Genomic DNA, 23,387 nt, shown 5'->3' on the forward strand with positions numbered 1-23,387 from the left:
TGCCGCGGATAGCCCACCTCTGCCCTCACTTCGCTCAGCTCTACTCTGGTTAAAGGTATCCCAGCACTTAAAAATGGGGGCGGGGAGTGCTTGAATTAAAGCTCATTTGATGAGCTTTAGTTCAAGTGCCCCCGCTGCCATTTTTAAGCGCTGAGACACCAATCCCCTGGACGAGCCTTCATCCTGCTCCCTCAGGGTCCTATTCACCACCCTGCCCCAACCCCCTGCTCCCTCCCTCACTGTGGGGGCCCTCGATCTCCTTGCCTCCCCCCCAAAATGCCCCTTCCCCTCCATGGGGAGGGGATTTACCTTTAGGGTACTGCTCTCCATACTGCTTGGCTGCATTCCTGGCTGGTGCATGTGTGTGGTTGGGCATGTCTACACAACATCTGGGGGCTCTGCCCACAAGGCATATTATATTTACCAGTGACATTATTGGCTACAGTGGACAAAAAAAGCCGATAGCCAAAAATGTTAATTTTCCTTTTACTAGTGCTGATCTGATACAGCACCAATATAATCTGTGCACCTCTAGCTGCAAGCCCTCTACTTTGGAGGTACTAACTGACTGGCAGCCCCACTGGCTCTATTGCTAGAGCATCCAAAAGCTTTTCTGTGCAAAACAAATCCAATTGCTGGCTTGTAGAAACAAAGAAACAAGCAAATAAATAGAAGTGGCATTCGAGCACTTGGGTTAGGGCCAGATTTTCAATGGTACAAATTTTGCAAGCACAAACCACTATGAAGATCAGAAACAGAAACATTCTCCTGAGAGAATGGCACAAATGCAAGGATAAATCCTGCTCCTGTCACTCCTGTTACACCAGCAGCCTTACTGAAAGCTAGTGAGGACAGCAAGACTGCCTTTGGTTTGTCAAGCCCCTAGAGAGCATGAACTAGAGGATGCTGAACCCACAGAAGTTTCAGGACCATTTCATGCAAGATCATTTATGGGTCAAAGAGACTGCAAGAGAGGACAAGAGCAACTGTAAACAGAAAACTGCAAATAAGAACCGAGAAAGACAATAAGTTAGGTAGCAACCCTGGTTCTCTAAATAGGCAGCCGTATCTACTCAGGTTTGGGAGATTAAAACAGATGATATGAATAACAAATGAAACTATAAGCTGAGCTCTGACGGGTTTCAGTGGCAAGTGCTATTTAAACAGATGGCAATGGGTGGCAGCAGAAGAACTGGGTGGTTTTTTGAGTGAAAAAACAGGATCCCTGCTATGCAGGGAGAAAAGGAATGGTATGGACAGGTGTAGCAGAGGTAAGTACATTTAGGAAGCACAGCTGCATCCCTTTCCTTTGGCAAAACACAGTCCTTTCTGCACTGCAGCCCCTACCATGCTGTCCCCTTTAAGTTGAAAAAATGAATATATGAAACTAAAGATGAAGAGGTAAACATACTACTGTCCAGCCCGCTACAGTACTTTCATCTTCTTCTACCAGTCCCAACCCCATACACAGGATTCTTACTTTTTTAAAATGCCTCCTCTATTTTCAATTTTTTTGTGTTTATTTTCTCCATTGCTCACTCTTCATTTCACAAGCACCTTCCTCCAGATTCCCCTCCTACCTTGCTCCTGCCTCTACACAATATTCAGTGTGGGCTTTTGCCCCCTCCAACAAAACACAGTACTTGTCTATTCCAAGCCCAGCCACAATTAGACACGGGCCTCTCATGAAAAGGCAATGAAGAGAAGGGCAAATGGCCCTCATAAGCCAGCTGAATAGGCTCCAAACGACAACTAGGTACAGCCGAGCTGCCTGGAGTCAGACAACATACGAGTCCACATATGGAGGAGGCTGGGTTTGAGGCTATTCACAGACTATTTCACGCCGGGATTTTGTAGGTTTGCATACCGGGGAGAACACAAATGAGGTCAGTGACACCCTAAGTCTCGGGGCTCACACAAACTCAAGTAGTCTGCTACCAATTTCAGCAGCTGGGTCTGCACCAACAGAAAACATACAAGAGGGAAGGTGACAAGAACACAGCCCCGTGCTACTTTTTCTAAGAAGGGCCTGTAGAGCCCTGTTCAGCCCTAGCTTGCCAGTTTCCATAAACACAACTTATATCCACGCATGCTACTTTCCTTTGGGTGTGCAGGTAATGGACATGCCGACATCACACTGACAGACATTCATGGTGGGATAAGTGAAATGGAGGTTACCCTGAAAGTAATCTCAACTGTCATCAGCAATGCTAAATCTGAAAAATGGTATCATGCAATGTATGTTTACTTCCAAGACCTAATTAAGGACCCCTAGTGGGGATCATACCATCATTGTTTGTGTCCATCTGTCTGAAGATTTTGTCTGTTCGTTTTTCTGGAGTGGATTCGTCTTCTGGCATTTTCATTACCGATGACACCATTTTGTAGATTGCCTGAATATAAAAAAAAAGTAATGAAATTTGAAAAGCTGTGAAGCACCAGGACTAAGAGAAGGAATTTAAGCCTGTAGCAATAAAAAGCCAGATGACCTTGGCTGCAGAACCTTATAAATCAAAACAAGAAAGAAAAATTACAAACTCAAATGTTTTTTTCAGGAATCATTCCTGGTTTAGAAAGCCAATATAATGGTCCTGTTGGACAGTCCAGCAATGAGTCAGCAACTAATAAGTTACCACACTAGAGGATGCCAGGGAAAAGTTGCAAGTGCACTTTTCCTTTTTGAAAGTGAGTTTGGAAGTGGCCATTAAACACACAGAGGTGCTTCCTACTGTGCAGTAATTGTTCAGCTATAGTGGGCTCGATAGTTTTGTTGGTAAGTGGACTGGGTTTTCACACTTACTTGGACCAGCTAGAGCCTGAAGGCCTATTTTTACCCATGTGTACTATGTTTTACTCATGAGGTAAACCACAGGCAGCGTTCCCTCGACACCTGCTCCTCACCCTGCTCTAGAACTACCACTTCCAGGGAGAGACGAGCTCACGCTCCACTCTCATGCCCCTCCTGACAACCCTTGCCAAACAGCTGACCAAGGCCAATCAAGCACTTGATTTTGTGGTCTGGAAAATTCTGCTAGAAACTGGATAGAAACATCTGTGGTCAATAACAAGGTGCCACACATTGGCAGTCACCACCCACCATGGCTGGAATCTGAATAGGTGACTGAATAGGTGCCCTACAGGTGAAAAGGTCCAGGATGCCATTACTAACCCTCTGCAGCTTCTTCTACCACCTGGGACTCAAAGGTGCTATACAGTACCTTCCCTTGTACAGCTCCAAATTGTAAAATCTATATGGCCTTTTACTCTAAGGCCAGGTACAGACATGACATGACACTTTTACTGGTGTAAGTGATCTGAAACCAGTTTATACCCAGAACAGAACAGAAGCTGGGACAAAAAAAACCCCACGGCCTCTATACCTGTAACAGAGCAGAAGAGTTCAGTACACAGATTGGTTTAAAAATGGCAGAACTCAGTGTAAGATTTGCACCCCACCAAAGGGTGAATGTGTGTTCTGGTCAGTACCAATTTAAACTATGCTGCTTATAGAAAACTGTGCAAGTTAGATCAATTCTGCCTCAGGCTTTTTGAATGTCTATACCTAGCCTGAAAGCACAGATGATCTCAAACCATACTTGGATTTTCAGAGGCTCTGGGGTTATTGCCTTATGACTCAAACCACTGGAAATCCTGGGGATACCAAAACTCTAATTTAGATTTTGATTCAAGTTTCAAACATCTCAGAAATGTTGGAAGGGAGAGAGGGGGTAAGGGTAAGAAGAGAGGAAACTGGGTTTTCATTCAGGTCTTATTTCTACTCAGAATCTGTTCGGCTTTCAGAGCCATAATCCATTTACAGTCTGTGGTTAGAATTATTTTGTGTGGCCATGAAGAATGACATTGGGAAAAACTACACTGCAAACACAGCCTGGGACCCTTCTACTGGCTGCTGTGGCAACTTTTAAGGTGTGCCAGGAGCTAACTGAACAGTTTTTAGGGTGCAAAAGCAACCTAGATCAGAAGCCTCTAGCTCCAGATGGTTCAGAGGTAAAGAGAAGTTACAGCAAGATTCATTCAAAGATAAAAATTTACAAAAAAAAAAAAAAAAAAAAAGGATTTCTCACCTGCACTATTTCTAGCATTTCACCACGGCTGATGTAACCATTGCCATCAAGATCATACATACTAAATGCCCATTTCAGTTTCTGTTCCAGCTTTCCCCGAGAGGTGACACTCAGAGCAATGATAAATTCCCTAAAGTCAATCGTCCCATCACCGTTGGTGTCGAATGTGCGGAAGACATGTTCTGCAAACTTCGACGCGTCACCATAAGGGAAAAAATTTGCATATATTTTTTTGAATTCGTCAACAGTCAAATGGCCAGTTGGGCAATCTTTTAGGAAGCCTTTGTACCACTCTTGTAGCTCATGGTCTGTGAATTCAGTGTTTTCCCGGAGATCTTGGAGTACTTCAGGTCGCAGCTTACTGTTCTGCTTCCCCATTCTGTTCTTGATTAAAATCTAGCAGCTGTAAAACAAAAGAGTAAGCATGTCAACATTAGTGCTATGATTGGACTCCAAGTGTGAGTCGTGCCCCTAGATTTTAAGAAGGTAACATAGTGGAAAGATGCTATCAGCTCACAGACATACAACAAGTAAAAACATTTCAACAGCTGAAACCAACCCCACAGAGAGAATGGGTACACTTAAGGACTGGTTTGTGAAATAAGCATCTGGATACAATGTAAAGCTTAAAAACACTGATAAAACATTATCCTGTTTCCCCATCTCCTTTCCCCTTTCATCCAAGCTCTCCCAGGAACTGAATCTGCCATTTAGTGGGAGAGAAAAGAGGAAGACAATTTGGGACAAACCCTTTTGGTCTGTCCCAGTACCATTCAGCACTCAGCTGTGTTCCTCCTTCCATATCTCCTCCTGTGCTCCATAGTGCACTTCCAGTCCCTGCCCACACTAACCAGCATAGGCAGCATCAGGGGTGTAAAAAAATACCACAGCACATAAATAATCCACATTTAAATAGCAAAAAGGCAGTCCAAGGCTAAAGAAATGCAACAGTGGCTCTCTGAACACCCCCTGGTGCAGCAGCATTATCCCCCTTTCCTGACACCATCACATCAGCACCAAAGCCTCCTGCCTTGGTTCAGCAGCAGACATACTGAGAGGGCAGGAACCAGGTCAAGGACTTGCAATGCTTTGAAAGTTGAGCTCCAGCAATTCACAGAGCATAAGCAGGATGAAACAACTGCATGGGGTGGGAGGGGAAAGAGGGCAGAAGCATCATAAAGAGGTCTGGGGTGGAAGAAGACCCCATGTTTAACAGGTTCACCCCATAAGACCTTTCCTTTCCTAATACCATTGGCAGCAGGAACAGCTGAGTCATCCAGGGAGAAGAAAATAAGCAAATGATTCAGATCTTTTAAAAACATTTTAATTCAATGTTCCCCAGTACTATAACAAATAAGCTTCTTAAAAGTATGGAATTGCAATGGGGCTAGCAAAGTGACAGCACAGTCCTCATGTGTACTTTGGTCTGAAGAATTCAGAAGCTTTGACAGCCTGTTTAGGTTTTCAAACTGCAACTTTTACACAAGTGTTTCCAACAGCCACGTGCTGGCCAGCTTTTTCAGGAGTGTCCAACTGGGCAAAAAACATATGTCCTCTATTACAGCAGAGATGGTGCCATAGTATTACAATGGGTTTGGGGGCTCACTTACTAATTGCAGTGACGTGCAGGCACTGTTAAATTTCTTCAAACTGGTCAAACAGGTCAAAGTGAAAGATGTTTAAATGGTACTGCAGCCTGATGAAGGGTATTTATACCTAAAAGCTGGCAAAGAAGAATTTTTCCAACCATTTGAGTTGGTCTAATAAAAGATATCAGATTTACCCAAAGAACCTTGTCTGCCTAAATGGTTATGATGAACATTTCTTCTTTATCGTCCTTTGCCATTAGGATTCCCAGCCATACAAACCAAAAGAACTCAAGGCTAAGGAAACACATGCTTGAGGGACATAACTATGTAACAGTGAACTTACTGACATGCTGAATACCTTTCTTACAAGACAGGAGGTTCATTATGTGTGACAACAGCAGCTTTTAACAACTGAAGTTCTATGTAATGTTAGGCCTGTTTAATTTGTACTAATATAAAAAGCATACCAGAATACACGGCAAAGCTCTGTCACCAAGGTTTGCACAATCTGGAATCAGTTTCCTGATAGCTCAAAGGCCACAGCTCTATGTCGTGCAGCACTTAGTAGTCATTTAAGCCACTGCTAAATGAGTTAAAAGCTGGGTAACAGAACTTACACACAGAGCAGATAAACACATGTATACATACAGTACTGGACCCATACAACAATGGGAAAGAAGTAAAGCAGAACACTGAAATGTGATGAGACAAATATGGCAAGAAGATATACATCTGATAATAAGGACCGAACACTTCCAGGCAGCAAATGCCCAGCTAATGCATCAAAAATGTCCAGGATCAACAAGAAACAACAACAGAAAAAGCTGCAAAGCATCAGAGGATTATCTATAATCATATTCTATTTACTTTAGACATAGCCCCAGCAATTTAAAATCCACATCCTGTTCTGTGGCTGAATGCTTAGAAACAAACCCAAACAGCTGCTCCTTAATACAGCACATCAGGTTTAACAGAAAACTGCATTGATATTATTAGCTGCCCCGTTTTATATAAAAAAACCACAAACATTTTGGCCTGATAACTTATTGCTAGTCATTGTGTTGCACAGTTTAACATGGTTCCATTTGCTCCCAAAATGCTGAACAAATGCTATTGAAACAAGGTCTTTCCCAACCGTTAACACATCCCGGTGTCTTGGAGAAGATAGGGCTGTACACTACCAGGCTAGGGACAGAAATTACAAAGAAAACAGTTTAAGTGATCAAAACCAGTTCAAATCTGTAACACATCACATGTTCAGTGCACTTAAATTGCTTTCAAAATGACTGAAACTGGTTTTAAAAAAACATGGTTGGATGTAGTATCAGACAGAACAGAGTTAGGTCAAACCAGTTTATGAAATGTCTGTCCCAGACCCCTTCCCAGTTCAAGTTAACTCACAGTCCCCCAGCATCCCATGATGCTTTGCTGCCCTGGCTGTTCTGTCTGTGCCAGTGGAGCAGGCTTGGCTCTGCCCCTCCAATTCCCTAGCCAGAGCACTATCACTGCTCCAGCTGGCTGAGAGGGAGTTTGGGGGGAAACCCAGATCCAGACCTCAGCAGGTGTCTGCCTGAAGCGGGAAAGCAGCCCCTGCCAGGCTTCTCCCCACTCAGAGAGGGGCTGCTTTGCCCTTGCCAGGCAGGCCCTGGCTGGGGTGCTGCGCAAGCCAGGGAGGGGGCTTAAGCCCTTCTCCCCCTCCCCCTCGGTGAGCCAGCTGGGGCCGAGGACTAGCCATGCCCCTCTACTCAACCAAGGAAAAGCCTGGCTGGGGCTTCTCTCCTTCCCCCCTCCCCCGCCCCTCCATAGATTTCATAGACATTAGGGCTGGAAGGGACCTCGGGAGATCATCGAGTCCAGCCCCCTGCCCAAAGGGCAGGAAGTTAGCTGGGGTCATAGGATCCCAGCAAGATAAGCATCCAATTTACTCTTGAAGGTGTTCAATGTAGGTGCTTGAACCACCTCCGCTGGCAGACTGTTCCAGACCTTGGGGGCTCGGACAGTAAAGAAATTCTTCCTTATGTCCAGCCTGAAACGGTCTTGCAGGAATTTGTGACCGTTCGACCTAGTCATCCCTTGGGGCACTCTGGTGAACAAACGTTCCCCCAGATCCTGGTGGTCACCCCGATAAACTTATAGGTGGCCATCAGATCACCCCTGAGCCTGCGCTTTTCCAGGCTAAAGAGTCCCATGGCTCTCAGCCTGTCATTGTAAGATCTGTTTTCCTGACCTCTGATCATGCATGTGGCTCTCCTCTGGACTCTCTCAAGCTTCTCCACATCCTTTTTGAATTGTGGAGCCCAAAACCGGACGCAGTACTCCAGCTGCGGCCTCACCAAGGCCGAGTACAAGGGGAGAATGACGTCCCGGGATTTGCTCGAGAAGCATCTATGGATGCAAGCCAGCATTTTGGTCGCTTTACTAGCCACAGCATCGCATTGCAGGCTCATGTTCATCTTGTGGTCAATGATGACCCCCAAGTCTCTTTCTTCTGTAGTGCTAACCAACGTAGCACTGCCGAGCCTATAAGGGTGCTGCAGGTTTTTCCTCCCAAGGTGGAGAACCTTGCATTTTTCAGTGTTAAATACCATGAGGTTCTCGTCTGCCCATTTGCTGAGCTTGTCCAGGTCAGCCTGGATCACCCGCCTGTCCTCTGGCGTGGATGCTTTGCCCCAAAGTTTGGTGAAGTGTCATCGGCGAACTTGGCCAGTCCACTCCTGACTCCAATGTCCACATCGTTAATGAAGATGTTGAACAGTATGGGTCCCAGGACAGAGCCTTGAGGGACACCACTGGTCACAGGGCACCAAAATGAGTGACTGCCATCAATCACAACCCTCTGGGTCTGACCACGGAGCCAGTTTCCCAGCCAGCGGATCGTGGTGGAGCCAAGGCCACAACTGTGCAGTTTGGCCAAGAGGTGATCATGGGATACCAGATCAAAAGCTTTTTTGAAGTCAAGATATATGACATCAACCTCTTCTCCCTCGTCCAGGTGATAGGTCACCTGGTCATAGAAGGAAATGAGATTGGTCAAACAAGACCTACCCGCAACAAACCCATGCTGGCTATCCCTTAGGATGTTAGCCTGGGCCAGTCCATCAAGGATGGCCTCCTTAATAAACTTTTCTAAGATCTTCCCCAGGATAGAAGTCAGGCTAATGGGCCTGTAGTTAGCCGGATCCACTCTCCTCCCTTTCTTGAAGATCGGCACCACATTGGCCTTCTTCCAGTCTTCGGGCACTACACCAGAGCGCCAGGAGTTTTCAAAGATCTGTGCCAGGGGCTGGGCTATGACGCTCGCCAGCTCCTTGAGTACCCTGGGGTGCCAATTGTCAGGGCCGACTGACTTGAAGGTATCCAGCTTCTCAAGGTGTTCCTTCACGAGGTCAGCATTGACGGAGGGTAGGGGATTCCCCTCACCCAGATTTCCCTGTCCCATAGCAGGCATGGGCATCCCATGTGACTGATGAAAGACTGATGCAAAGTACCTATTTAATAAGTTGGCTTTTCCTGGGCGTCAGTTGTCAGTTGCCCCATCTGGTTTAGCAGGGGTCCAACATTGCCCTTGCTTTTCCTCCGGCTCCCCACATATCTGAAAAAGGACTTTTTGTTGTCCTTGATGCCTGAAGCTAGTTGGAGTTCAGTTGCAGCCTTGGCTTTCCTGGTTTGGTCCCTGCAGGACCAGACCAGCGTGGAGTAATCCTCCTTGGAGGTGAATCCCGTCCTCCATCCTTTGTAGGCTTTCCTTTTTAGCCACAGGAGGTCCGCTAGGTCTCTGGAGAGCCAGGGGGGCTGCTGTGCCTTCTTGCTGCCTTTCCTCCGTGTTGGGATAGATTTAGCTTGTGCATTGAGGATCGCTTCCTTGAGAAGCGACCACTCTTCTTGAACTCCCATCTCCCTGGGGTCATGGTCCCCGAGGGCCTGACCGACTAGCCTCTTGAGCTTGTCAAAGTCGGCTTTTCTGAAGTCAAGGACTTCTGTGTTGCTGACTGACTTGCCAGCTTTACGGTGGATGGTGAAGGTGATCAGCTCGTGGTTGCTGTGACCCAGCTTCCCATCGATCACTAGGTCGCCGATTAGGTCGTCCCCTGTAGCCAGTACCAGGTCGAGCAGCGCTTTGCCTCTCGTTGGCCTCTCCAGGGTCAGTGTAGGCCAGGGTGTGGGTTTAAACACTCCCATCATACTCAGAACGCCACCCTGGGCCTGGCTATACCCCTTCTTTCTGCTTCAGTGGAAAGGAGGGGAAGCCTCGGCACGCTTCTCTCCCAGCTTCCCTCCCTTCTCTTCAGCAGTGTCTGGCAGGCTGGGAGCCACTGCAGGCATGCGGCTGCATTTCTGGAATCAAAAGTAAACGTATGTTCACTTCCTTCTCGGTTCAATCTATGTAGCTTAGACTAACCTGCAAAGATTGAATTGATTCAGCCTCAGGCGTTCTGACTGTCTATACTTAGCTCCAGGGAGTGCTTCCTCTCCAACCTCGAACTTTCTCTTGCTGCTCACTTAAGTCAGAGGGTACAGGGTAGAGAATGCAACCAAACATCTGATTCTGCTGTTTAAAAAAGTAGCCTAACTGCAGAAAAAGGTAGCTTACAACAGAATGAGTCAATCAGTCAATATTGGTTCAACTGTAAATGCAAATTATTCTAATCTTTTGTCCCTAATGATCTTCCTGCCTTGCTACCGTCCCTCCCCAACACTCCCTTACAGAGGCTTTGCTGTCTGCAGAGGCCCAATCCAAAAAACAATTCAAGTTAGTAAGAGCCCTTGTGATAACTCCAGGGCTAGTGATAACTCTAGTGAAGTCCTAGGGTTAGAATAGTAGAAACAGAACCTGGGAGCAGCAAAAGGCAGAACTTAGGTGTTAAACTGGAACAGCCTCAGCTAGAGACTTTGGAGGTGGTGGTGCATGATTCGGCCTTTTGCCTTAAATCAAAGTTAAATCACTTGAAACCATATGATTTCTCCACCCCGCAAATATGCTGCCTGAAGGAGGTGTGCACAGAAGTACCAGTGTTTCCTTTTTGCTGCCATGCCCCCTCACCCGTCACCTCAACCCACACATCTCTTCTGGCTTATAAATTCCAAATCCTTCTATATACCTGAGCTGGAACTTGCATATCATCCCTGTTCTGGCTTTCACTGAGAATCAGTGCAGCCCTATGTATTTACTCAGAGGTCTAGCATCTAATCTCTTATCTCAATGACTTCTGGAGGCAATAGAGGCATACTGAATTGGGTTCGTCCCACATTACTGCAATGTGTACCACAGAGGGGGAAGCCCAACTTGGAGAAATCTTAGCAGAGTGGGGTCTGCAGGGAAAAGGCAGGCAGTAGCAGCAATTCTGATTCTTGAACTGCTCTGCTTATGGACAGGCTAGTCCCCAGGAAAGCAGCCAGGGAACACCCACAGCTGTCTGAGGAATTCCCCCAGCTAATGAGACTAATCTTTTGGTATGGTTTGTATGATTTGCCTGTCATATTTTTACTGCTTTGAACAACCTCTCGAGTGCTGCTATTTTCACACCCAAAGAAATATACACATGCATGACAAGGCTGAGGACAAAAAGCCTGAAGCCCATTTCTGATGAAGTGGGGGCGTAGAGTCAGGATTGAGGCAGGCAAACAGCCACAGATTCACATCCCTGGCACAGAAACTCAGTCAGCCTTATTAGGCCACCACATACTCGTCATTAATGGGTGTGCACTCAAAAGTGCTTTGAGAAAGGTCCTGAAGTTTACTCTATGGCTGTGCACAGAGTACTGCAAAGTGGAGTACTGCAAACAGAGTGGAGGCCTCTAAGCAATAGTGCAGTATAAATGTTAGATGAGTAATGTTTATGTGATAGCAGTATCTTTACTGCTATTAGAAGCATTGAAATTCTAATGAATGAAGCTATCTGAGTGAAATTCATTTTGTATTAACTTCAAAAGCTTTACACTCAAGCGGGCTTTGCATTCAACAAATTATAGGTTATCTTAGGTGACTTCATCTCCCCCTACCCTCTCCCCTTTCCCTTAGATTATTTTAGAAAGGTAATATGCAATGCATTAAATACAATTATTATTCAGCACCTGAGCTTTTCAGATGGTTTCTTAATGTGTCGAACACAAATATAAACCTGCAGTTGTGTAACCAATTTGCTGAGAATAATTAAATAACTGACATTAACGTTAATTTATTACAGCACATCTAAAAGAAGAGCTCTTAGACACAAGTCATGTTTCAGCCAGCTCCTGCAAAATGCAATACCCAAACATCTCATTAATCATGACAAAAAAATCCCTGCTGCTGCTGCCCAACTGACGTATCACTTGGTTTCTCTACAATGCTTTCATCACAACGGCTTCCAGAGGCTCAATGGCCAAATTAGCTAGAGATATGCTTTGGAGAAGAGTTGAAAAGGGCAGGAACAGGTTGTGAGCTCTGAGATGGGAAACTGTGGGTTGGTTTCATGATTATATTTTATTTTTTAGATTTAATTTTTTAATTCTTAGATTCCTTGCTAGAACCTGCAAACACGGGTTGGCCAAATCAAGCTGACTGGTGTAATCTACTCCATGTGCTTGAAAACAGATGAGGGAAAATGAGGAAGAATGATTTCTGAAATCCTTCCCCCAAAAGGAACACTAGTTTCTTTTCCCTGTACTGGTTGTCTCACGTACAACCTGGGACATTCAGCATGGGGCACATTCAGCACATAAAGAGGTACATTTAGACTTCCTGTAGATAGTTTGTGGCTCTTAATTGAGCTACAAGCTGTCCCTCTGCACAGATTTCTCCATCACTACCAAGCCAACCACTAGAGAGATAGTCTGTCAGGGGTAGGCAACCTTTTTTGGCTGCAGACTGGAATGACCCACCCTGGGTCAGAGGCAGGGAAGTGGGAGCTGGCACCTGGCTTGAACCCATGGCAGCATGGAGAAAGCACCCACAGCCAGAGTCTCTGCCACTAAAGCCCCATCTCCACAAGCCAGATCCAGGGCTGGAGATGTAGCTTGCTGATCCCTGGTCTAAGTGGCATGGTTAAGATTAAAGAGAAAAGATAAACTGACAAAACCCACCAAAACACTAATAAGCAAATGCCAAATACATTAGAGGTGTAGAAGTGAATAGGATTGAAGATTCAACTACCTTCTCCTAATTTCTCATTTTGCAAGTCACCCTACTGGGTCAGGGTTAGGGCAGAGAGAAGGCTGGTTGTGATGCATTCAGTCTTGTACCTATTCTATGTGGTGAACAGAGGACTTCAGTTCCTAGTATGTGAACCCAGCTTTTCATGAAGTCAGAATTCGCAAAAGGAACATAAAATGCTTTAAAAATGCTTAACCAAGGAAAAGACTTGAAGATGTAATAGACTTTAAGCTTCAGCATATATCTTTGACCTCAAGACATAAGGAAGAATTTCTTTACTGTCTGAGCCCCCAAGGTCTGGAATACCCTGTCACTGGAGGTGGTTCATGCACCTACATTGAGCGCCTTCAAGAGAAATTTGGATATTTATCTTGCTGGGATCCTGTGACCCCAGCTGACTTCCTGTCCCTTGGGCAGGGGGCTGAACTCGATGATCTTCTGAGGTCCCCTCCAGCCCTAACATCTATGAAATCTATGAAAGTCTGTAAGTATGTGAATAACCATCAGCACCTGTTTAAAATCATTTGAGGGACATAGTTTGTCCAGAAGTATCTTCATTAATGATCCAGAAGATGGCATAGAGAGTGCACCCTCAACAAGTTAGCAGATGACACCAAGGGGGGTGTATTAGGTACAATGGAGGGTAAGGCTAGAACTCAGAGTGACCTAGACAAGTTGGAGGACTGGGCCAAAAGACATCTCATGAGGTTCAAAGACAAGTGCAAAGTCCTTCACTTAGGATGGAGGAATTCCACATACTGCTACAGCCTGGGTACTGATTGGGTGGGCAGCAGCTCTGCAGAAAACGACTGGGGGTTACAGTGGACAATAAACTGGATATAAGTCAGCAGTGTGCCTTTGTTGCCAAGAACACTAACAGCATACTGGGTTGCATTAGAAGGAACACTGCCAGCAGATCAAGGGAAGTGATTATTCCACTCCAGGCTGCACTAGTGAGGCCACATCTGGAGCACTGTGTCCAGTTTTGTGCCCCCTACTATAGAAAGGATGTGGACAAGCTGGAGACAGTCCAGCAGAGAGCAACAAAAAAAGTTGGGGAGCTGGGGCACATGACTTCTGAGGAAAGGCTGAGGGAACTGGGTTTATTTAATCTGGAGAACAGAAGACAGAGGAGATTTGATAGCAGCCTTTAACTACCTGAAGCAGGGTTCGAAAGAGGATGGAGCTGGACTGTTCTCAGTGGTGGCAGATGACAGAACAAGGAGCAATGGTCTCAGCTTGCAGCAGGGGAAGTTTAGGTTCAATATTAGAAAAAAAACACATTCTCACTAGAAGGGTGGTGAAGCACTGGAGCAGGTTACCTAGAGAGGTGGCAAAATCTCCATCCTTGGAGGTTTTTAAGGTCTGGCTCAACAAAACCCTGACTGGAGTGATCTAGTTGGAGATGGCCCTGCTTTGAGCAGGGGGTTGGGCTAGTCATAGTTGCTCAACCTGTGGTACATGTACCCTGGGGGTACATGAGACACAGGCAGGGGGGTACATGGGTACCCCAACACACTCTCTCTTGCCCTCTTTTCCTCTCAAAACTATGGAAAAAATTTGGTGCAATTAAAAAAAGATAAATTCCCCAGTAATAATTTGGTGTTCAGCTCTCCTAGCTTTGGCCAACATCACCTCTAGCTCAGGAACATACTTGAGTTGTGCACCCCGGTGTAAAAGGTGGCAACTCTACAAACACCAGATCAGATATCTGTCATTCATAGCCTTATTTACACAGCCTCTCTTCCAACATATGGCACACATTAGTCTGTAAATATAAAATCCCCTGGAAAATTTAATGCTGGGGTACTTGTTAAAATTTTTAGAAGTTAGGGGGTACTTGCTACTTAAAAGGTTGAGAACCACTGGACTAGATGACCTTCTGAGGTCCCCTCCAACCCTAATTGTCTATGATTCTACAAAAGGATCCAGCACAGAGCAACAAAAATGATCAGGGGCTTGTGAAACAAGATTTACAAGGAAAGGCTGAAAGAACTACAGTTATTATGTTAGAGAAGACTGAGGGAGGATTTGATAACAGTCTTCAAAATCCTGAAGGATGTTTATAGAGGAGGGAGATGAGCTTTTCTCTGTGACTGTAGGGGACAAAAGTAGGAGCAACAGCCTCAAACGTCAACAGTGGAAATTTATGCTGGAGATTAGGAGGAGCTTTCTGACTATGAGGGTGGTCAGGCATTTGAACAGGCTGCCTAGAGAAGTTATGGAATCCCCATCCTTGGAAATTTGCAAAAGCAGGTTAGACAGACACTTGGCTGTGATGGTTTAGTCAGGGATGATCCTGCCCTGAGCAGGGGGCTGGACTAGATGAGCTTCTGAGGTGCTTTTCAGCCCTACTTTCCTATCAGTGGTGATGTGTAGGGGGTGCACATGCACCCCAAGAGCTCTGGTGCACCTCTTGACAGCCAGCATTCCCTGCTTAGGCAGAGGGGGCAGGTGGGAGCCCTGGTGCTCCCCTGAGAATGGGGGTACCAGGAAAAACACTCCTGGCACTTCTGGGTGGGTGCGATTGGCCACAAGTGGACCCCCCCCAGTTGCTGACTGGCTACTGAGGGGGCAAGTGCCCCCCCACAAGATACCAGTTGCCCAGGTTTCCTATGATTCTATGAAATCTGGACAATGGTATCAATTACTGCTAAAGCTGGAGGATTGGGCGCTGCAACACATTAGAAATTATTTCAGATATTTATGACAAAGTTCAGTTCACTACCACTTTTGAAATGAACTTTAAATTGATCATTGGCAAATGCAAGCAGTGTGGGTATCAATCTACATAACCCAGAGAGGCTGGAGAGTGATTCTGCTTTCATTCCAGGTCTTCTGAAGACAAACTCTTTGAACTGAGCTCCCGGTGGGAATTTGTTAGTGAATCACTTATAAGAAGGTTGGGGAAGGGGAAAGTATACTTTAGAGTGTTTCCTTGTGTAAGCCTGTATGTGCACCAATTCAATATTAACACCAAGAAAAAAAGTTTGATATCCCTGTACATGTCTATAGTATTTTTCAGCAGAGAAGGAAAACATCTTTGAATATGAGAGCATCTGCTTTGTAGGGGGAAACCTAGCACCATTCCAATCTCACTCAGCTACAAAGAGCAAGAAACATGTCTAAAATCAATTAAGGTCCTTTGGGACTCTGGCAAGTGAAAGGAACAGCATAAGCCAGGCAACCAATTTTAAGCATATGATGCGCATGGGCTGTTTCAATGTTGATGGAAAATTAAAATAAAAAAACAGTTATGAAGAGGTGAAATCCAAGCATCTTCCCCACATGTCTTGAAACTGCTGTGGTCTGGGAGTGCAAGAAGAAAAAGAAATGAAAGGGGTTAGTCTGGAGTTTCCTTGTTGCAGGAGATGGAAAGCAATGCCTAGATTATGACTCCATACGGATGGTGCAGCGTATACACCATGTTTCACTGGCCCCTGACTGGAGCAGTTTGGCAGTGTCCAACAAGGGTGACCTGTGTATTTGAGGAGGGGCTATTATGGAGAAAAAGCGACAGAACAATCTGGGGCATGATTCTAGCCACTACCCAAGGTACAGCTACTGTTCTAAAATCCTTGGAACCTCCCCAAAAATGCTCTTATTTTTAGGCTAACAAAAGACACTAAAGAAGCTAAAAGCTTTATTTTTCACAACCCCCTCAACAAACGCACACATGAAGATTCAGTCAAGGGTGCTAGTAACACCAAGGTCATAGGTTAAATCCCAGGTTGGTCTAGATCAGGGATGGGGCCTGCTGGTGGACTGGATCCGGCTTGTGGTCTGGCACCTGCCAAGTGACTAAATCTGGCGGGTGACTCTGCATGAGGCCAAGCCCTGCCTGCTCCCACCTGGAACAGCCTGGGCTGCACTCCCACTCAGCAGAGGTAGCAGGAGGAGGAGCTGCCACTGCTGGAGGCAGGGGGAGCCAAGCAATACCTGGGTGGCTGTAGCTGCACTAAGAGCAGCCCCACTGGGAAAAGATGCACGCTAGTCAGGGCTGGGGCTGGGGTGGGAACAGGTAGAAGCATAGTGTGGGCTGCCCCAGGCAGGAGTGGGCAGGGCTTGGCCCCACATGGAGCACTGCAGGGGCAGCCACAGATCAGATGGGGGTGGAAGGTGTGGACCGCACTTGCACTGAACTGCACACGCAAGCTCTGCTGCATGTGCCCTCTTGCCCCCTCCCATCCTGCTCGCTCCCAGAACCTAACACACAGGCAGCCCCCCATACATGTGCACACCTACTCCACACACATACCCAACCCCTGCCCACACCCCGCATTAAGCACCCCCCAAACACACCCACTGTGCACACCCACCCACACCCCTTCCCCACAATAAAGAAGAGTAAAACTTTATTTTGAGCTATTATGCAATCACTTCTATATACACTACTCAAAAAACATAAATCAGGACAAAAATATTTTTTGAATTAAAATTAAATATATGTTATAGTAGATGCCTGATTTTCAGTATATGATTTTTTATCATCTATAATTTGTTAAAATTATATCTTCTGAAAGATTTTTTTGTGTGTGTGGTCCTTGACAGCTCACCAACAGTTAAGTGGCCCTCCCACCAAAATAAGTGCCCATCTCTGGACTAGAAGATCTCTTAAGGTCCCTTGTAGTCTTATTTCCCTGTTGTCTAATTATCGTGACTATCAGGTTTCTGTCATCTAACCTGCCTTTTGCTTGACTTCAGACTAATACAACTAACTACTTCTCTTTGCTCAGGTTTTTCTAAGACATTCACTGGAAATCATTGTTTGATTCTTGCACCAATTAACAGGACATTTCTTTCCTCTAAAGTACACACACATACACACTCACACACTTTTGTACTTACCTCTGGCTAGGAGAGAACCAAGTATCTGCAGCACCAACCCCTATGCTGAAGGAAAAGCTTGTCTCTCAACAGTAAGTTCAGCGTCTTTCTGAGCCAAACACTAGAGGGAGACTGGCTTTCGTATGTCCAAGAGACTGCCTTTCATACTAGTAGGTATTTGTTAATAATGTGAAATACAGATTTGCAAAATCTGCTTTTCACATTCATTAAAGGGATCTTTAGCAGCTTGCCGGAATCCAGGGGCTGTACTTGATTTGCTTGGAAAGGAGCAGAATGCAAGTCAGGAGAACAGGAGAAACAGCTCTGACTTTAACTTCCTATATTTCACCTTGATCAGGGCAATCTTTTGCTCTCCTGAAGATGGAGCACAGTGTTGACTAGGACCTGTAGTTTTTGAAGACCAGACTTCTAGGTAAGGGCAAGATTGGTTGCAGGCAGAACTGGAGCACTCCAAGCTGTGCTGTGATCACTCATGGGCAAGCAACTAATACTCAGAACAGCTTCAGTAATGCCTGCTCATAACATGAAGTATAAAACACGCTAGAAGATGAAATTACAATCAAAGTCTCTGAACCAGCTCCCATTTGCTTCGCTTAAAGACAGTCAGCAGAGCTACTCTTGAGAGTAAGATGAGCTGTGCAATTATATGGGTATGGGACAGATCATGAATTCTCAAGTAAAGAGCAGTTTTTGTTCTCATCCATTTTACTGCCAGTATCCTAAGCAACAGGCTGCGATACACAGACTGAAGATACATACAAACATGTTGCTATAGAAATCTGGTCCTGGTAAGAGCATGTAAAGCTCTCTCCAGCCTTGCTGAAGAAGCAGCTGTTGTACAAGATGCTGTCAACTTAAATTTGGCCCAAAATTTAAATTTTGCTAGTAGCTACCTGCTAAGATTTCTATTTATTTAAACAATTCTGTAATTTCAAAACTTCCAATGAAAACTTTTTAAAACACCCAAAACAACAGCAAAAACTTACCCCTCTGGAGTCTATAGACTAAGGAATCTAAAACAAGTGAAAGCATCTTCACTGATTTCCATTGCCCTTGCTGGGAAAGCAAAAAGTAAACAGAACAGAAATAATGGCAAATGTATGGATCTTTTAAAAACAAAATTTCACTGCTAAATACATTCCTGTGCCATTAAGCAGAAGAATGGAGAAATGTTTACTTATTGCACAGAATATAAGATCATAGAATTTATTTTTCTATGACTAAATTTAGCAGTGGGAAACCATCACCAACCCAGCACAGCAAACCTTCACAATGGAGTTTTCAAAACAGCTCAGTAATCATTTTACCAAATAAAGGAGTAACACAGGAGTCGGTAATACCAGGCATACAGGCCAGAGCACTGCATAAGCCCATTTTGCTCAACATGCCACAGCCAACCCAGGCTCTGGGCAGCTGCCGCCAGCCATGGAGCTCAGGGTGCTTGCAGCGGGGGGGGGGGGGGAGCGGGCTGCAAGCCCTGCTACGAGCAGCCCTGGCTCTGTGGCAGGCAGTAGCTTTCCAGAGCCCCACCAGATGTGGCAGGCAGCTGGGAGGCTGCAACCAGTGCATCAGGTCTGGAGTCATAGCCCAGCTCCGTGGCTAGCAGCAGCTGCATGTGTGCCTCAGGATGCATGGCAGGGAAGGGGTTGACCTTGTGTTGCCCCAGGCCCCTTCCCCACTGTGCACCCCTAATCACACGTGCAGTTGCTGCCCCCATGGAGCCTTGGCTGCTCACAGCAGGTGGCAGGCAGGCTGCAAACAGCTGCATGGGGGTCTGGAGCCCCAATCTGACTCTGGGACTGGAGGCAGCTGCATGCATATCTTGAGGCGCACGGGGGAGAAGGGGCCAGGGGCAGTGCAGCTGCTGTAGGCTCATGCAACTGGCACAGCCACTTACAGGCTCGCAGCCCGGGCTCCATGGCAGATGGTAAGGACCTGCCCAGAGCCTGGGCTGCTTGCAGCAGGAACCTGCAAGGCTGCAAGTGGCTGTACCGGAGTCTGGAGCACCAGCTTAGCTCGCTGCCGGTAACGGCTGCGTGTGCCCCTCGAAGAGCACGGCAGGTGAGAGATCAGGGTTGTGCTGCCATGACAAGGATAGGGCCCCTCATGGCTCCTCTGACATCTGCCCTGGCATGCCAACATCTTTGAAGTCCACGTTGCAAGGGGTTTTGGCACTCAATCCAAAACATTGCTGACCCCTGAAGTAACATTTGAAAAAAAAAAAAAAAAATCAGCTTGGTACCTTGGTGGCATGTCAGATGCTGAGCTATTTTGGAAGTCTGGCCACACATCACAATAGGAACACTTCTGAAGACCTGACCCTTGTTTGCGTACATCAAAGGAAGTCAATCATGAACCAAATTCTACCCCAGGCTTGTTTGCAAATTTGAACTAAGACACTGATCCTGGAAATCACTGTGTGTGGACCATACCCAAGTGGCCACACACATTTGCTCAAGTCAGGTGCAACAGTTGGAACCTGAGACATTCACTTACAAGCCTCCCAATTCTGTGAAAACCTGAAATCTTATCAAAGTCCAAAAAAGTTTTGCCATCATCTTCAATGGGGCCAGGATTTCACTCCAGATTTACTCAACATATATTACTTCAGAGCATTGGGCACCAATGCATTAACCTGAAAACAATCTTCCTTTAGAAAAATCTCGCTGTAGAACACAGAGAGCTATGACATATTATTACTATATTATTTTAACAGTTTGTAGTCATACAATATAGTAATTCATAAACTGCAGGGTTGTACCCTGCAAAACCTGACTCCCATTACTTGCACAGAAGAGCTTATCATCAAGTCTAGGGTGACAAATTACCACCCTAACCACAAAGGTCTGGGTCAAAAACAGAAAAGGCCCACAGACCAAACAGCTGCTTTTCAGGTTGCTGCCAATGAATTCTGAGTTTTTCAGTCTACCACTTCATTTGGATTACAGAAACAGAAGCGTTTGTAAATGCTCTGCATCCCACAGATGAGGCACTGCAGGTGCAAAGGGACAAATTTTCTCAATGCAATAAAAGAAATATGGGAGCAGATCAGGCAGATGACTAGGTTGTTAGTTAAAGGAAACAAAAAAACACATTTATTTTTAAATGAAGTTGAAAGGCACTAAACAGTCATTCTACTCTCCTCCAGATTATGTACAATTCAGGTTAGTTCAGGCAATGCTATTTGACAAAGAAAGCATTTCACTGTCATGTCTTAACTTATAAAACCTTTTCTGAGGGGTCTGTTTGAATAGAAAGAATTAAAATGGGTGAGGAGTTTAACAAATCTAAAATGACATTCAATTTAGGACACTATTGTGATGCATGGTTTAAAATAAAATTTTCATTGAATGTGAGCCTACTGGCTGGTGATTGGTACCTAATATAAACTGAGAAAGAGTATTCAGTCCTTTTAATTTCATCTCCCTTTCGAGTTTAAATGCCAAAAACCAGCATAGGACAGAAATAATGACACTATAAAAATAAAACTGAGGTTTTCTTTTTTAAATTTTGCTTAAACAATGAGTTGTTCATTCTGATCATGGCCATCTTCCTATCTTGTCCATGCCAGATGTCCTTTAACAGTCAGCTCAAAGCTTCTTTAAGGCTTAGCATTCTTGTGTACAGGGTCAATGGAAGAACTCTGCTTTCAGTGTAAACAGTATCTAGGAGATGCAGCACAACACAAATACATTGTGCATCAATAGGAGAGTTTTTATGCTGTGCTCCACCCAACATACTTTAAAGCATTAAGGAAGATGAAACCTATTAGTCTGTTTTTCCCCCAGTCGGTCCAGCAGGGTTGTTATTTCAGGATTTTCAGCTGTGCATTCTTTAAAATATGATTATGTTAAAATACCAATTTTGTACTGATCAGGCTTATTCCCAATATATCACAAACTCTTATTTGCTGAATTCAGTGACAAATACCCCGCATCTCCTTCCCCCAAACCTTTTGTACTCCCATCAGCCTACGGAATACATCACAGCTCAGGGAGAAAGGGAGTGCATTCAACTCCTCCTTGTACATAAAAGAACTGATTATTTACTACATTCCAGTGATAGGGCCAGACTGTTCCTGCGTAAACCTGCAATGCAATGGGATTGGCACAAGAGTCAATGAGAGTATAGTACTAAAACAATGGAGTTTGCATAGGTGATACCAGATTAGATTAGCATGTAAAATCTGGTCTATGGTCCATTTATCAGTGGTACTATTACATAAAATGGGGAGAACCCAGTCTGATAGTGAAGCCAAGGCTGAGCTGGGCTGAGTCAACTTATTTATTTATTTAACTGCATATGATTGATTTTTATTCTTCCTGTTATCACATGACTGAAATCAGCCTCTTTTAAAAACAAGCAACTAAATGACATCTTACATAAAAGCTTTTAGTGAAAACATTATGGAAAACAGTGATTAGAGGTAGACAGTTGTTTGCTAACAACCTATTTTAATTTAAACTTTTTTTTTTTTTTTTTTTTTTTTTTTTTTTATATAAAGGTCTGCAGTGTTGTCCCCAATACAAATTTTAGTTTAAAAACAAGCAGCCCTTCTACCATTTCAACTGGAGCCCCCGAAAGAACTGGCAAGCACTGGAGGTAATTAAACCAGTGGTCTCAATCTTAATTTTTTCCTACTTGGAAAAAAAAATTATTGTGCCACAATCAAAATGTGAAAGTTATATCTAGAGTTTGCTGCAAGATTTGACAGCACAATTACTAAAGCCTTGTAAACCAGCGGTGGAATAGAACAGGCCTCCAGAAGAGGGTTCAGGTGAAAACCTGACCCCACTGAAATTGATGGGAATTTTGGCACCCACTTTATGAGGCTCAGACTTCACCCCCTATATTCCTGACAATGCTCATATCAGCCACTAAAGAGGTGTGGATATGAAGAATCAGAAAGTGGGAAACTCAAGAGGAAAAAAGCGTGAAGAGATTCTTAGCTGGTATAAACCAGCAGAGCTCTAGGCCAGTTAAGAGCCTGGCCCAAGATCTTGATACTGACAATTGTGCCATCCACAGAGGAATATACATAAAATGGAATAAGAAACCTCCCCTTACCAAGAGGTGATGTCACCAGAAGTCTAGTGGCTACCACCTGCTATCTGCTGGCAGAGAAGAAATGGATATAGTACAAAGCTTGAAAAAATTACTAGACACCTTGATAAAAGTGTCAATGTAAGAAACTATGTTACTAGGCTGCAATCACAACATAAGATAACAATTACAAATAAAATCACTCTCAGGTGATGGAAAAGCCACAATGAGCCTCTCTTCCTCATAAGCAAGATGCAAAGCCTGCAGTATTGCTGCATAGTGGCCCTGAATTGGGTTTTGACAGGCTAGGAGTGGGAAGAGAGCTAAGGAGAAAGAAATTCTTAAAAATCTTAAAATCTCCATATGGTTTCATATAAAATATATGCACAGGCCACGTGTACCTACTGTGAATTTGCAAGTCCCTGCTAAGAATCCCAGCCCCAGTAGTTGCAGGAGAGAGCTAAGAGCCCTGGGCTTTATATCAGTGTTCTGCCTTTTATATCTTGAGGAGCTACAGGGAAAGAGCTTTATTTGGTCTTACTTGTCCAGTGTGATGGTATATTCTCACAGACACAGCATAAATAGATAAAGGAATCCATTACATTTTTAAAAACACCTTCATTTTAAAAACAGAAGGGGTGTGTAAGGGGTGGGATTTCTAAGGATTAAGAGATAAAGGGCTATTTTAGA

The 23,387-nt window shown here is 44.8% G+C and overlaps 1 protein-coding gene across 3 annotated transcripts in view; it reads right to left on the reverse strand.

The window, feature by feature from the left end:
* Window positions 1-23,387, reverse strand: part of HPCAL1 (hippocalcin like 1) — a 118,137-nt gene that overhangs the window by 5,179 nt on the left and 89,571 nt on the right. For all 3 annotated transcript variants that reach the window (XM_090032166.1, XM_090032175.1, XM_090032183.1), the window contains 2 exons: window positions 4,086-4,488; window positions 2,288-2,393 (listed from right to left, as the gene is read on the reverse strand). In XM_090032166.1, the coding sequence (XP_089888292.1) occupies window positions 2,288-2,393; window positions 4,086-4,463 (484 nt within the window). In that variant the 5' untranslated portion in view covers window positions 4,464-4,488. The remainder of the gene's footprint in view (window positions 1-2,287; window positions 2,394-4,085; window positions 4,489-23,387) is intronic.

The sequence above is a fragment of the Crocodylus siamensis genome, chromosome 1 (assembly GCF_052110815.1).
Source record: "Crocodylus siamensis isolate JL-2025a chromosome 1, ASM5211081v1, whole genome shotgun sequence".
In the NCBI taxonomy this organism is placed as follows: Eukaryota; Metazoa; Chordata; order Crocodylia; family Crocodylidae; genus Crocodylus; species Crocodylus siamensis.